Source organism: Delphinapterus leucas, chromosome 6, assembly GCF_059928025.1.
Source record: "Delphinapterus leucas isolate spDelLeu-1000000601 "Yukka" chromosome 6, BTC_Dleu_Yukka2, whole genome shotgun sequence".
Lineage (NCBI taxonomy): Eukaryota > Metazoa > Chordata > Mammalia > Artiodactyla > Monodontidae > Delphinapterus > Delphinapterus leucas.
The window spans coordinates 60,641,311-60,656,833 of record NC_143134.1 but is presented as its reverse complement, the minus strand read 5'-3'; the positions used below and the strand labels follow the sequence as shown (position 1 = coordinate 60,656,833).

General features: G+C 40.5%; 1 protein-coding gene across 7 annotated transcripts in view; it reads right to left on the bottom strand.

Moving 5' to 3' along the window:
- Positions 1-15,523, bottom strand: part of TTC39B (tetratricopeptide repeat domain 39B) — a 157,316-nt gene that overhangs the window by 84,472 nt on the left and 57,321 nt on the right. For 5 of the 7 annotated variants that reach the window (XM_089913211.1, XM_089913212.1, XM_089913209.1 and 2 more), the window contains 2 exons: positions 4,579-4,674; positions 2,414-2,485 (listed from right to left, as the gene is read on the bottom strand). In XM_089913211.1, the coding sequence (XP_089769337.1) occupies positions 2,414-2,485; positions 4,579-4,674 (168 nt within the window). Of the gene's footprint in view, positions 1-2,413; positions 2,486-4,578; positions 4,675-5,040; positions 14,222-15,523 lie in introns of those variants that run through there. The other 2 variants (XM_089913214.1, XM_089913208.1) reach the window with 2 other exon arrangements.

Here is a 15,523-nt window from a genome sequence, read left to right as displayed (position 1 = left end):
CTAGAGCACAGGCTCAGCAGTTGTGGCACACGGGCTTAGTTGCTCCACGGCATGTGGGATATTCCCGGACCAGGGCTCGAACCCGTGTCCCCTGCATTGGTAGGCGGATTCTTAACCACTGCGCCACCAGGGAAGCCCAAGAGTGGAGTTTTTAATCAATTGTTCCTAAAAAGCACTTAGTCTACAAAACCAGAACATGATACATCAAATTCCTTTAAATTACCTGTGTTTATTGCCTTTTCCTCCTATCCTGATTTATTAATAAATACAATTATAATAAGCTGCTCTTTAATAGCCCATTGGTATGGTAATAATTTAGCCTTGCCCAATCATCTCTAATAAAACTTATTTTGAAGTGGCTTCTTTTTAGCAAAGATTGCTAACCCACTCTGGTTTTTCTTACTAGTGAATGTGCTGGTCAACTATTAAACAACGAAGCAGAAGCTCCTTAGGGTAATGCCTAGTGAGTCAGAAAGAAGCAAGAAAGTACAGCAAGAAGGTGAGATGCACACAAAAGCCCTGTCTCAGCTTTCCTGAACTCAGTCCAGAGGTTTCCTTCTTAAGCTAGGAAGGATTTTTCCAAGACGAGATGATACACATGTCTTAATAGCACGGGAAATGTACCTAGTACCTAAGACAAAAAGGAGGTCAAAGAAAACTAGGATGAACTCTATATAATAATGTCTGGGTTAACTATCCTGCATTCCTTTTTTCTTTCACTGTGGTAGCACACACATAATTAAAAATTTACCATCTTAACCATTTTTAAGTGTACAGTTTAGTAGTGTTAAGTATATGTACATTGTTGTGCAACTAACCCCCAGAACGTTTTCATCCTGCAAAACTGAAACCCTATACCCTTTAAACAGCAACTCCCTCTATGCTGCATTCTTGACTAAACAATCCAAGAGAGGGTCCCTCCTTTCTCTCACAAGCCTCTAGTCAAATTTTGCCCATAACCTTAATGATTTAGCCATTTGAAAATCTCATCCTACTAAACAGTCTTTAGAACTCAGGCTTCTGGGTGACCAGAACTCCCTGCATAACTCTGGGATTCGTATATGCCAGCTTTCGTCAGGTAATAATTAAAGCTACCAATGGTCTGTGCCCATGCTGAGCTATGGTCTAGGCTTGATAAGTGAAGTATTAAAATGTCTGTAAATGGGTTTCCCTGGTGGCGCAGTGGTTGAGAGTCCGCCTGCCGATGCAGGGGATGCGGGTTCGTGCCCCGGTCTGGGAAGATCCCACATGCCACGGAGCGGCTGGGCCCGTGAGCCATGGCCACTGAGCCTGCGCGTCTGGAGCCTGTGCTCTGCAATGGGAGAGGCCACAGCAGTGAGAGGCCAGCGTACCACAAAAAAAAAAAAAAGTCTGTAAATGGTTTGCTCTCCATTCCTTTAATCCTGAGATGCTATACCTCTGTTCTTCCTGCTTTCGACAAGTTTCTCAAGTAGATCAAGAAGACAAAATATACTTTGTCTTAGAGATTTAAAAGTGGGCAACCTTGTCGTCATTCCATTTCCCACGGAAGGCCAAACAACATGTCTCTCAACTCAAAAAGATACGGTAAGAGGAGGAAATGATGGGAAGGCTCGGGGCCAGGGTGGAAAGTCTTTCTTCCTTTTTCCAAAAGTGACTTTAACACAACTGCTTCTGGGCGTCAACAGATATGAAGTGACGAACACAGAACTTAACAAATGTCTGCAACTTTGTCACTGGTGCCCTGGAAGGACACGGGCGATAACTCAAACTCAAAATATTTCAGAGTTTTGCAAGGCATTTCAGTTAGCCATGTACTGCTCTCGACATCAGGATCCTTACATGGAAAGATTCTTTCCTGGCTCTTTCAAGTTGAAGTATAATCAAAAGAAACCATGGGGCTTCCCTGGCGGCGCAGTGGTTGAGAGTCCGCCCGGTCCAGGAAGATCCCACATGCCGCGGAGCGGCTGGGCCCGTGAGCCATGGCCGCTGAGCCTGCGCGTCCGGAGCCTGTGCTCCGCAACGGGAGAGGCCACAGCAGTGAGAGGCCCGCGTACCGCAAAAAAAAAAAGAACCCATGGTTGTCAAAGCACTTTGTAAGACTAAACAGATGAGAGGGATTACAACCAGGGAAGCAAATGGGTTCATCATTAAAGATGCTCTGGCCAGGAAATCAGGAGATGGAGCGTCAAGATGCAAATCAACCACTGCCTGGCTGAGGCACCTTGGGTACGTCACCTGCCATCCAGGATTGCTCGTTTGTGAAATAGTGACTAAACTCCCTCCTTGCCTGCCTCACAGCTTTGTGTGGAGGAGCAATACACCGGGTGTCAGTGGAGCAGTCACATGGGGAGTATACATTAGCTAGGGTGCCGTTATGCTCTATGCGGTCTAACTACCCACAGACTTGCTCAAGTCTGAAGCATTGCTCAACTTTGCAGATGTCCTTCTGGGCTGCTTCACAATAAATTTACAAGTGCTTCTTTTCACAAATGCGTTAGAAGACCTGTTGATTGAAAGGCAGAGTAGGAATTTTTATTGTTTCATTTTTTTAAAGAAAAATCTTAATTTTAATAATTTAATTTTAAAACGAAACCTACAAATGCTAATACTATACTTCTTACGTTTCCCTCCTGTTTCTTCCTTTATATGTCTTTAAACCTTTTCCTCTCTGCCCTCTTTCCAACTCAGAAAACGCACAAATCTCACTCATTTCTACTTAAAGTAAACCAGCCAAAAAGATAACTTTCGATTTTGTTTTCTCTCCTGAACTTCTCCCACTCCTTCTCTTCATAGGCAAAAGCTTCAAAAAAGAGTTGACTCTCACTTTCCCTACTTCCCCTCCTCCCATTCATCTTCCACTGCAGCCTGGCAAGGAACCCTCTAAGCTAAACGTCTATGATGACCTAACTACAAAATACAAAGGACGCTTTCCAGCCTTTATCCACGTAGACCTCTTTGCAACACCTGGCTCTGCTGACCTCATTCCAGAACTCACCCCTCCCCAACCCCTTGCCCACCTTGCAGCTACCATCTCATTTAATCGTCCTGTCCCTCAAACCTCCATAGCTCTGCATGAAATCATTCCATTAGCTGCTCCTTCAATGTCTGTGTTCATGGGGCTTCCTTCCTTCACTCTCTTCTCATTTGTTTTGCTCTCTCTTGGAAAGAGCACGTACAGTTCATGCCTTCAAAACTACACATATGCTGAAAATTCCCAGTCTACCGATACAGCCCAGAGCTCTCTCTGAATGCTATGCCCTTAATTTATCACTGCTTTCAGTAATATTTTTTAAATTTATTTTATCCCAGCTTTCAAACTCAGCATTATATAAATGTTGATGCAGTGGTTACCTAGGAAACTATCAGATCAGTTAGAGGACAACTATGAGGGAGGAATACATATTTCTGAAGATAGCTCAGATTTCCATGAGCAGAGACATATGAAATTAAAAAGTAATGTGGAAAATAAACGCCTTCAGATCCTGAGAAGTTATTTTCAACTTCATCTCCATTCCTCAATCCTTATAAATATTGCACCGCTTCCTTATATTGTGAGGGTTGAGTCCTAAGACAAACCGCCAAGCCCATGAGTATTGTGAACATACTCAAAAGTAGCTGAAATTTCAAATGCAAAATCTAAAATGCCGAAGACGTGCTGTATAAAGTTTAATAAACCCGTAAGGATAAATGGAAAGCACTTTTTCATGGTATAAAATAAAGCTTTAACAAAGTTGCCTTAATAACCGAGAAAGGAACAACTTACATATTCAAAAAGTGACAACTGGCTAAAATAATTCTAAAATGGGCGTAAAGGAACAGTACTTAGCAATCAAATATGATATTATAAAACACATTCAGTGGAAAGGAAAAATGTCACGATGTATTATGCTTTGAAGTGGGTTACCAAAGAGTAAAATTAATATGATCCCAATTTAGAAAAAAAATTAATATCCCTATATATGAAGAGAAAAAGAAAGAATACACACCCAAAAAACAGTTATGGTGATGGTAATACATATTTTATCTCTCCTTTGTGCTTTTGTATATTTCCTGAATTTTCTACGACAAGCGCTTCTTAAATGCACTTTTAGGCCAAAGTTACAAGATGAATACAATTAGAAAAATAATCACAATACAATGTTCAATGAAAAAGGTATGGCTACATCTATATCAAGGAGCACATGCCTAGAGAAAAGACTGGAATGAAATATACCAAAATTCTAACAGTGCTCATAATTCTTCTTTCCTCCATCTTCCCCGATGCTTGGCAATATGGTTACATTATTTCATAATAAAATAAATGGTTAAAATTTTAAAAGATAAAAAAAGGCTCAAGAGGGAGTTGTACCCCAGGAGTTGAATTTGGTTTTGTTTCTGCTTTTATGCAACAGGGTGACCTACTCACTAAATCCCTTAGGAGCTCCGAGACTCCTTCCCTAATTTGTAAAATGGGCACTTATACCTGCCCAGGCCTCTCTCCACCCTACACATTAGTAAAACACAAAGCCCTATCTAACATCAACACTGCAATTTACCCAAGGGTTGGACTCCTCTCCCCAGTCCCCCAGGAACACCCGCACCCCCCCCTTTCCTGACCTTTTCACATTAGATGTTCGGTGCTGTCCGGATGCCTGTTTTGTATCAAACGATGAGAAGTGTTGGCTGCTTGTTGCCATATCTACACGAGAAGGCCTGTTAATAAAAAGGCAGTGAGGTTGTTACTTCTTTGTCTTACAGGAAAAGTCTACATAGATTAAAGAATACAACACAAGTCCTTCAATTATTTATATTATCTCACTTCCATTTCTTATCAGTTTTGAAAATCAAATAGCAGAATCCACTCAGTTACATGGTGAATATTCCTGAAATACAGCCCCAATAAAATAAACTTATTTTTCTTTATATTCCAGTACACAAAAAAGAAATTAATGAAATCACTCCTCAAAACTCTCCACCCAAAGATAACATTGTAGCTTGTATATATCCTTCCAAATCTTTTCCCAAGTAAATCTATCTATCTATCTGTCTATATTTTTCTTAATTGAAATGGAATATTACCGTAGGGGAGGAAAAAGTTTTTGTCAACCCTCTTAGGGTCCCTGGCTGGGTCTGGAAATTAAACTGACAAAGACAGATGAACAAGAGAAAAGCACACAAAGTTAATTGAATGGTTACGTGTACGTGAGAGCCTTCATAGGACAATAAAGACCCAAAGAAGTGAGCAGAGCAGAAATCTTTTATACCTTTCTGACAAAGAAACAATACATTTGTCAAGAATTGGAAAAACAAATGGTGAAGGCCTAGGGGTAAATGGTGAAGGAATAACTTGGAATAAATAAGGGTTAATTTAACAAGATTTGTCTGCAGACTCTGAGCTGTACGAGTCTGTCTCCAGTAAAAACAGAATTTATGTCCCACCTTTAGGCAGAAAGAGGGAACTTTTTCAGTGTTTACTGCTTCTTGATTGCCTTCAGCTCAAAATGATTTTTATGTCAAAGAGGCATACGTATTTTGGGATAACATATTCTGGTTTCCTTTATTATATGCTTACTTTATCCTGAATCTTTTCTTCTCAACAAATACAGAGTTGCTCTATCATAGCTAGTGTCCACATAGCAGTCTACTGAATAGAGGTAACATAATTTGTTACCTATCCCTCATTTTGAGGCATGCTAATTGCTCCCAGTGTTTGGCAATTATCAATACAAACAATACTGCAATAAGCCCCTTTACTCACTTGCCTGATTATTTCCTAAGGATAAATTCTGGAGTGAAAGGGCAAGTATTTTGTAAAATATCTCATGTTTTAAAAACTGCCTTGTTTCCCATTATATATTTATACCACAGAATGCTGAGGTAACATACAGGAGCTAGAGACCAATCTGGTTTGCAGAATCTTAGGTCACATTTTGACCTAGATCTACCGCAGAGACACAAGCAGAGGCAAGCCTACTGCAGAGAAGGAAACTTCCATAGAGCTTAAGAATAAGCCCTGCCCTGTATATAACAGAATTGTCAACCTTCCATTGACGATTCACCTTAACTGTCCACAGCCATAGAGAAGAGAGGAAAGGGTTATTGACCATCCCTTTAGGAAAGCTTCTTTTTTTAAAAATTCTAAGATGTCAATGCCCTTATTGTACATTAAGTGGAGTATGATTATATTCTACCTTCAGACTTCCCAATACCCAGTAATATTTTATATTCAACATTCATCTTTTCTTGAACATGTCAAGTTTCCTAAATTTCATATACCAGGTTAGAGGAAAATCAAGGTTCTTTTCACAAGGGTGGTTGGTTGTGGGTGATGGGAGAAAAGAAAACGCCACGGTTAAGTGGAAATGTAGCTTGAAGGCATGTTATTTTCTATCACAAGAACTTCTTACCAGGAGAATGGAGGAAGCCCTAAGCACTTAGGTAAACCAGACTCCAGGGTACTGACTGACATCTCAGTTTACAAGCAGGGAAAGAGGAATAAGATAGATTCAAAGGGCTGTCTAGCCTTTCGGACCATTCTTGCCTATCTGTTCCCTTATAGATTCATTTATAAGGGCTAGAAAAATATGTTCTCTGAAATGTATATAAAAATGTCCCCATTTCTCATTTGCCTTATATTTAATTTTAAAATTCTCCCCAATATTGAAATTTTTATATAATCAAAATTAATCATTTCCCTTTAATATTTCTGATTTTGAGGGCACACTTAGGAAAACCTCCCCTCCACAAAGATTATATAACATAATTTTACCATGATGCTTATTTTTTTTAATATTTAATGTGTTGATCCATTTATAATTTGAGTATATGGTACAAGATAGTGCTGTGCATTTTTCTTAATCTTTTGCTATTTTTCCCAAGATAATTTTTAAAAACCTGTATCTTTACCCCAATGATTTGACATACCATATATATAAAACAGTAAATTAATTAAGTTCTGCTAAAACCAAGTCTGTTGTGTCAGGTAACTGTTGCATGTTTCAAAGCTACAATTATAGCATCTTTACCAGGCAGAAAACACTTAAATTTAGCAGAACTTAGTAATTATTAATAAAACAATACTAGATATTTTTTCATTTTTCTGGGGTACAAAAGTTTAGTTTTTTATGCTTTTATATACATGTACATTAAGTCCCAGAAATTCTACAGTATTTTAAAATTCAAATTAGTATCACAATAAGTACATCATGCTACAAACTGATTTTTTTATTCAGTTTTTTTTATAGACCTAATTCATTCACTTACTAGATAGTAAACTACTATCTAGTATTTTATCAAGAACCTATTTTCCCCTTTTTTATGAGAAATGCTTAAATACATAGAGAAAATAATTTAACACACAAGTATATCTAGAATCCACTTTTGTGTACAGTGTGATCTAAATTTAATTGTTTCCCCTATGGATAGGCAATTATCTCAACAGCAATGAATAACTCATCCTTCAGCTACTCAGTAGCTTTGAAATAAGATTAAAAAAAAAAGATTGCATGCCCACTCAATGCCATCTTGGAGCATTGTCTAACAGGCCCACCCAAGGAATATTTCATTCTATAAGGGATATATCCTTGTTTGACTTGCTATTTTCTATTGATTAAGGTCTATATTCTATAAAATAATATGTTAACTTGCAGATTTTTTTGGTCTAGTACATATGCAAATAATTTGGTACGGTTATGGTTTTATTGCCTTGTAGGAGATTAACCAGTTTTGTATATAACAAATCTTATTCGAACATTTTTTCTTCAATTCCCCAAATGCTCTTGGAACAGTTTCACCATCTTGATGATTTCCTCATTGATAAGTAAATGTTTGACATGCGTTCACGCTAAAATTATCACACTCCAACATAATGAATGATGCTGTTATCTCTAACCCAGGGCAGGTTTCCATACATGTACAGGGCAGTTTCAGGCACTCTTCGGATCCATTCACTTATTTGCCTCTGTCTGCACCATTCACACAACTTTCATTAGCCTGGCTTTATTAGATCCTATATGACAATGGGCAAGCCCTCTACTTTATTAAATGCTCTTTGGGGGAGGGGGGGTGTCTGGGACTGCTATTGCAACTTCATTCTTATTTACAAGTTTTAGAATCAGTTATTGTAAAGTTCCAAGAAAAGTCCTGCTGAGGTTTTGAGTGGGACTTCATTACATTTTCAGAGATTTTGCAGAGAACTGTAAACTTTACAATATTATATTTTCCACATCTATACACATTTATTCAGGTCTTCTCTTACTTCCTTCAATAAAGGAAGGAAATATACATAAAACACTGCACTGAGGTACGTGTACCCTTGCAAAGACGCCATGCTAGATGTTCCTTATATTGCTTTAGTTTTAGAATGTGTACCACCAAAGCAAGCACAGTTAGTAAAATTTTAACTGAAAAAAATGACTTGTCTGTTCCACTTCTGAGCATAACCTAGACGTTAAACTCAAATGTCAGGAAAAAAATGTATTTTTAGCTAGAGAAAACTATTGTTATTGGGTTTATAGAGGCTAAGAAAAACAGTACCTCGTATTTCATTTACAGGTATAGGTATGCTAGAAAATGTGTCCTTATTTTGCCCTGATTTCACTTCTTCAATTTCTGTACGTTTTTAAACAGCTTTACTGATACATTATTCACAGACCATACAATTCACTCACTTAAATTATACAATGTTTTTTAATATTCATAGATAGTATGTCACTTTCACCACAATCTAATTTTACATCTTGTCACCCAAAAGATACTCTATATCCATCCACCAGCAATTGCTTCGCGTGTCCCTCCACCTCTAGCCCTAAGAAACCACTAATTTACTTCCTGTATGTACAGATTTGCCTATTCTTGATGTTTTATATTAATGAAATTATATAATATGTGGTCTTTCGTGACTGGTTTTTTTCACTTAGCATAATGTTTTCAAGAGTCATTTGAGCTGTTGCATGTATCAATACTTCATTCCTTTTTACTGCCAAATAATAATCCATTGCATAGATATAACACACTTCATTTGTCATTTCATTAGTTTATGGGTATATGGGTTATTTCCACTTTTTGGCTATTATGAATAATGCTGCTATTAATATTCATGTACAAGTTCTTGTGTGGACATTTACTTCATTTCTCTTGGTATATAACTAGGAGTGGAATTGCCGAATCCTATGGTAACTCTATGTTTGACATTTTGAAGAGCTGCCAGACCATTTTCCAAAGTGACTGTGTGATTTTACATTCCCACCAGTAATGTATGAAAGTTTCAGTTTCTCCACATCTCGGACAACACGTGTTACTGTCCATCTTCGGGGGTGTGATGGTATCTTATTGTGGTTTTGATTTGCATTTGTCTAATGACTGGTACTGAGTATCTGCTTAGCTACATATTAACCATTTGTATGTCTTCTTTGGAAAAATGCCTGTTCAGGTTCTTTGGCCATTTTTTAATTGGGTTACTTGCCTTTTTATTATCGAGTTTCATACCGCTCTAATTTTTAATCACTAGGTAGAACTATTCTCAGATGAAAAGCTTACAGCTTCATTTTTTATACTTTTTCTCTCATTCAAATCATAGTTAGCAGAATCAATTCAAATTTAATTTCCCCCAATAAATCTGATACAATGAGCTATGTTCCTGCATGATGAAATACAAGCTAACCCATTTAAAAAGAAAAAAATAAAATTTCAAAAATTAATAAAAAGACACTTAATATCTTTGAGGCTTTTTCATCAAAGTTAAAATCTCTCTTTAGGGGACGAGAGAAATGCATGAAGAAAGACCAGTGGGTGTGCTCCAGGAGGCACCATTATGAAACCTACAGTTGGAATGGCGCCCACTGGAGCTATGACACAGGACTCCAGCGGCACCACCGACAGATTTCCAGGAAACCTACTGCTTCATATTATTGCCCATATGACCAACCTGTCTTTCTTACCAAAGAAAACTGCTCATCAGACCAAATTCTGTCCCATGGATGATGTTTTCAAATAGCCATTCTCATGGCCAGCGATCAGAGGAAAAAGGGAGGTGCTACTCCTACTGCTGGGAGAGCAGAACAGCCCAGAAATTACCAGGCACTCCCCAAATACATGTTACTGGCAACTTCACCCCCTCGCCTGCTATGCTATCAGAATCAAAGGAAAGGGGCTTCCCGGTGGCGCAGTGGTTAAGAATCCGCCTGCCAACACAGGGGACACGGGTTCGAGCCCTGGTCCGGGAAGATCCCACATGCCACAGAGCAACTAAGCCCGTGCACCGCAACTACTGAGCCTGTGCTCTAGAGCCTGCAAGCCACAACTACTGAGCCCATGCACCACAACTACTGAGCCTGCAAGCCACAACTACTGAGCCTGCGGGCCACAACTACTGAAGCCCGTGTGCCTAGAGCCCATGCTCCGCAACAAGAGATGCCACCGCAATGAGAAGCCCGCGCACCGCAACAAAGAGTAGCCCGCGCTCGCCACAACTAGAGAAAGCCCATGTGCAGCAACGAAGAACAAATGCAGCCAAAAATAAATTAATTAAAAATAAATAAATTTAAAAAAAGAATCAAAGGAAAGAAATTTCAACATTTTTTTCTTTTGCCATACTAGTCCTATCCTTTAGAGGGAAGATCTAAAAAGCTGAAAAAGGCCAAAGGGCAAGCACCAACACAGGATATAATTATTCTATTAGGTGAGATACTAGTGAATTTATAAACTAGATAAACTACCCCTAAAAAATTCATGCTTAGACTTATTAAAAAAGGCTTCCTCGATCAAAATTATAAACCTTCATATTATCTGAAGGACTTGGGTGGTTTTTACATTCTTTGTGCTTTTCCATAAAAGGAAGAGCTCAAGGAGGTGGAGAAACTTAACTTGGAAGAAAGAAGGGTTAGAGGAAAGCAGAGAAAAAGAAAGAATATGAGAGCTATTTCCAGACACTTCCCTCCCTTGTTCACTTGGAAGGTTCCAATTCATCCTTCTAGATCAGCTTCTCTGGAGCTGTATCCTACTCCCAAATGATTCAGAAAAATACATAATAGTGAGTATACAGACAGAGAATAATACACAAATGTAGCAAAATGTTAAAAAGGGATTCAGGGTATTGAGAAGTTCTCTGTATTATTCTCATACTTTTACTCTTAAGTATGGAGTTACTGCAAAATAAGATGTTTTTAAAAGACAGCTCCTGTAGCAAAGGGCAGAGACACAGAGATTAAATAGGAGAGGCCACTAGGCCTCTGGCACCTGTGGACCAGCCAACACCAGTGGAGAATGCCAAGCCCTTGGGGTCATGGGCACACCAACAGTCCAGCCATCAGAGGTGCTTCGGGAGCAGAGGCAGCAAGGACAGAGCTCACTGCAAAAATAGCCGATGAGACTTCAACCAGAGAGCAACACCCAGACCAGGGCTCCATCCCTGTGTCACTTCCTCCTGCCCCCAGAGGCCATCTGGGAAGGAGGAGAGGGAGGAGGAACGTTTGAGAAGGGAGATGTCAGCCCGATGCAGAGTTTAAGTTTTTACTTGCCTGGGCATTTACCTCTCCTACTCCCCCAAGAAAATCTGAGTCCCTCCGAAATAGGCTGTCTGAATTTTGAACAGATGATGTCATCTTTAATTGACAACTTAATGTTTTTTTTCCCATCCTCAAGGGAGATGAGAGTTCCAGGGCAAAGTGAGGACACGTGAAAAGAATAAAAGTTCATTTCTGGATAAAAGAGAAAGCATGCCCAGACCCTACTCACTAAGAAAATGGAGGGTGGAACTTACTGTCTTTTTAGAAAAAAGAAAGTACCCCAATAGATGCTGTTTTTCTTGCCCAGAGCCACAGCAAATCACTGACAGAGTTGGAAACTAACACCAGAGCCTGCGTCTTTTCAGCTTCTTTCCTTAGGCAAAGCAAACTGTACTCCATGTTATTTAAAACAAGTAACAATAGAATGTTAGTTGGCAAGAGATATACACGGCACCTGTTTCATTTTGCCGGGGGCGGGGGGGGGGGTTTACTCATTTTTTTAAATTTAAAAGAAAATCCCTTCCCTACTGGAAGGTTCTATTATTTCTAGTGGAAAACTTCTACCTAATCTTTTAACTATCCTTCTTCAGTTCCCTACTGTAGTGCGAATTAGGAGAAAGCATGCTGCAACACAGGCAGAACGCTGGATTCTACCCTAGCTGTGCAAGCAGTGTGACTATGGACCAATCACTCACCTCTGCCAGGGGCTGGGGGTGGGGTGAGTAGGAAGCAGGGAGGCTACTGTTTAACGTGTGTAGAGCTTCCGTTTTACAACATGAAAAGACTTACAGAGGTGAATGGTGGTGATGGTTGCACCACATTATGAATGTATTTATTAATACTACTACAGTGGTGGTTATGACGGTTAAAAGTTTATGTTACATGTATTTTACAACGATAAAAACAAAAGCAACAAAAACGGGGGACTTCCCTGGTGGCACAGTGGTTAAGAATCCACCTGCTAATGCAGGGGACATGGGTTCGAGCCGTGGTCCGGGAAGATCCCGCATGCCGCGGAGCAACTAAGCCCGTGTGCCACAACTACAGAGCCTGTGTGCCACAGCTACTGTAGCCCGTGTGCCTAGAGCCCGTGCTCCACAGCAAAAGAAGCCACCGCAATGAGAAGCCCACACACTTCAGCGAAGAGTAGCCCCCATTCACCACAACTAGAGAAAGCCTGTGCACAGCAACGAAGACCCAACGCAGCCATAAATAAATAAATAAATTTATTAAAAAAAAAAAAAAAGGAGGGGGAAGCAGCACACACACAAAAGCCAGAAGAGGGCTAACAATACATTTGTCCTGTCTACCTCACAGGGATGCTCTGCGGAAGCAATGCATTCCATTTTGTTAAATCACTTTTTAAACTGGAACATGACATAAATGTGGTGCTGATGTTGTTAGAAGAGTTAAGTGATTGGGGCCAAGAACTTCCCATTAGACAGACCACTGCACTCCTGCTACTCAGCAGTTCAAGTTTCCGGCAGTCACAGCCAGAGGCCACTCAGTGGCACTTCGCCACTTTCCTTAGTCCCTCAAAGGAGGGATGCAGACCCTTTTCAGGATGCAGAGCAAATGGAGGTTTTCAGCATAACACTGAATGGGGGTAACTGTTTATCATTTCTTTTAAAACACCACCTAAAACAAAGATGAGCAAAAAAAGAAATTTCTAAAAAGCAATGGTGAAAACAAGCTTTCCTTTCATTTGTCTCATGATCCATGAGGGAAAGAAAAATTAAGGCTACCCAAAAGTTTTCCAGGCTAGATAATGTGTCTTTCCTCTGGGTGCCATGGTCAGAATTTAAAACTCATCATAGTGGGCTTCCCTGGTGGCGCAGTGGTTGAGAGTCCGCCTGCCGATGCACGAGACACGGGTTCATGCCCCAGTCCAGGAAGATCGCACATGCCGCGGAGCGGCTGGGCCCGTGAGCCATGGCCGCTGAGCCTGCGCGTCCGAAGCCTGTGCTCCGCAACGGGAGAGGCCACAACAGTGAGAGGCCCGCGTACCGCAAAAAAAAAAAAAACTCATCATAGTATGATGAATGGTCTACTTTTCAGTTGCTGTGAGTAGCTTACAAGCTTTTTAAGGACAGGGACTCTCTTAGCCCAGAGAAGCTCAATAAGTTTTGGTTGAATGAATGACATTTGTATTTATTCTATATCTGTTAGCACCCTTGTGCCAAACATAATATCAATACTTGGCATTTTATGTCGCTTATGTAGATCACGGAAAGTACCCATGAATATCATGGAGTCCTCATTCACAAGCAAGCAGCTATCAGCAAATATTACGGCTTCCCCCACAAACATCTATTAGAGGAGACAAGCAAAACACAAGGGGAAACATACAAATACTCAGGTAATTAAGCACCAAAGTTTAATTTTCTTTAGCTCTTCAATGTGTGGCTGTTTTCATAGTGGTGTACTGTATATATTCATATTCAGCCTGTGGTACCAAGTGGGCACATAAAATGGTTTTGTTATACAGGGATGATATTGCCTTTAAAAATAGCTAATATTAAAGATGGGTGATGGCACATAATGCTGTATATTAAGGCCCAGTTTGCTAGCTCATGGCAAGGCTCAAATTCTGACCCACCCAGTAAGCTAAGAAGATAATGACTACAGCCGCAAACCACAAGAAAAAGTCAAGTCTGGGTCCCACACTTCCCTGGTTTCTAAAATACAGTCACCTGTAATGGCCTGAAATAAGATATTCTATAACCCACTAATCTAAAACGATCACCAAAGAAATCCATTCATACCACTTGAATGGTCACTAAAGACTTTCCACACCGGGTATTCCCTGGTAGCGCAGTGGTTAAGAATCTGCCTGCCAATGCAAGGGGCATAGGTTCAAGCCCTGGTCCGGGAAGATCCCACAGGCCACGGAGCAACAAAGCCCGTGTACCACAACTACTGAGCCTGCGCTCTAGAGCCCGTGAGCCACAACTACTGAGCCCACGTGCCTAGAGCCCGTGCTCCGCAACAAGAGAAGCCACTGCAATGAGAAGCCCACGCACCGCACCAAAGAGTAGCCCCTGCTCGGGGCAACTAAGAGAAAGCCTCGTGCAGCAACAAAGACCCAAGGCAACCTAAAATAAATAAATTTTTTAAAAAAAGACTTTCCACACCTGTGAACTGATGAACTATCAAAAGAAAAACAAGCTATGCATGAAATTCATGTCAAACTTTTGTTCGTATAATCTGCCTATAGATGCAGTCCTGCCCTTTCTGTCTTTCCAAAGATATAAGTGTAAATTTTGTGTTGAAAAGTAGAAAACAAGTCAAAACTATAGGAAGATCTCTGAGCATGAGGTCAAAAAACCTATAAGCATTTTTCATATGCAGAGGGCACTGAGACTTTATTTAAAAAGGGAGGGGGCTTCCCTGGTGGCGCAGTGGTTGAGAGTCCGCCTGCCGATGCAGGGGACACGGGTTCGTGCCCTGGTCCGGGAGGACCCCACATGCCGCGGAGCGGCTGGGCCCGTGAGCCATGGCCACTGAGCCTGCGCGTCCAGAGCCTGTGCTCCACAACGGGAGAGGCCACAACAGTGAGAGGCCCGCGTACCACAAAAAAAAAAAAAAAAAGGGAGGGGTCTGCCTACATTCCCCCAATCAACCCATGGCTAAGAGACACAATACAACAGCCTGTAGGAGCACAGATCGGCCAACTTTTAGCACCATGGAGTCACAGTCAGCACTTTGAATAACTTTGGGCAACTGATTTAACATTTTCCCACCTCGTTTTCCTTCTCTGTAAAAGGGGAGATCAATTAACACGGTTGTTATTTAAGATACAAAGACAGACTTTCCGTGGGTACCAGACCTGACACAGAAGACATTTTAAAAAGAATCTAATCCATTTGTTCTCACTAAGATATGAAAACTATGACACAGCAAAAAGCTGCTAAATCTCCCTCACTGCTTTGTTCAGGAAACCACACAGAGCCTCAAAATCCCTTATCTCATGACAGGCCTCAGAGATTTCTGCTAATCAAATGAGAGATTTGGTGCAAAATATGGGAGATTAAAAACCATACAAAGTCACAAGTGGG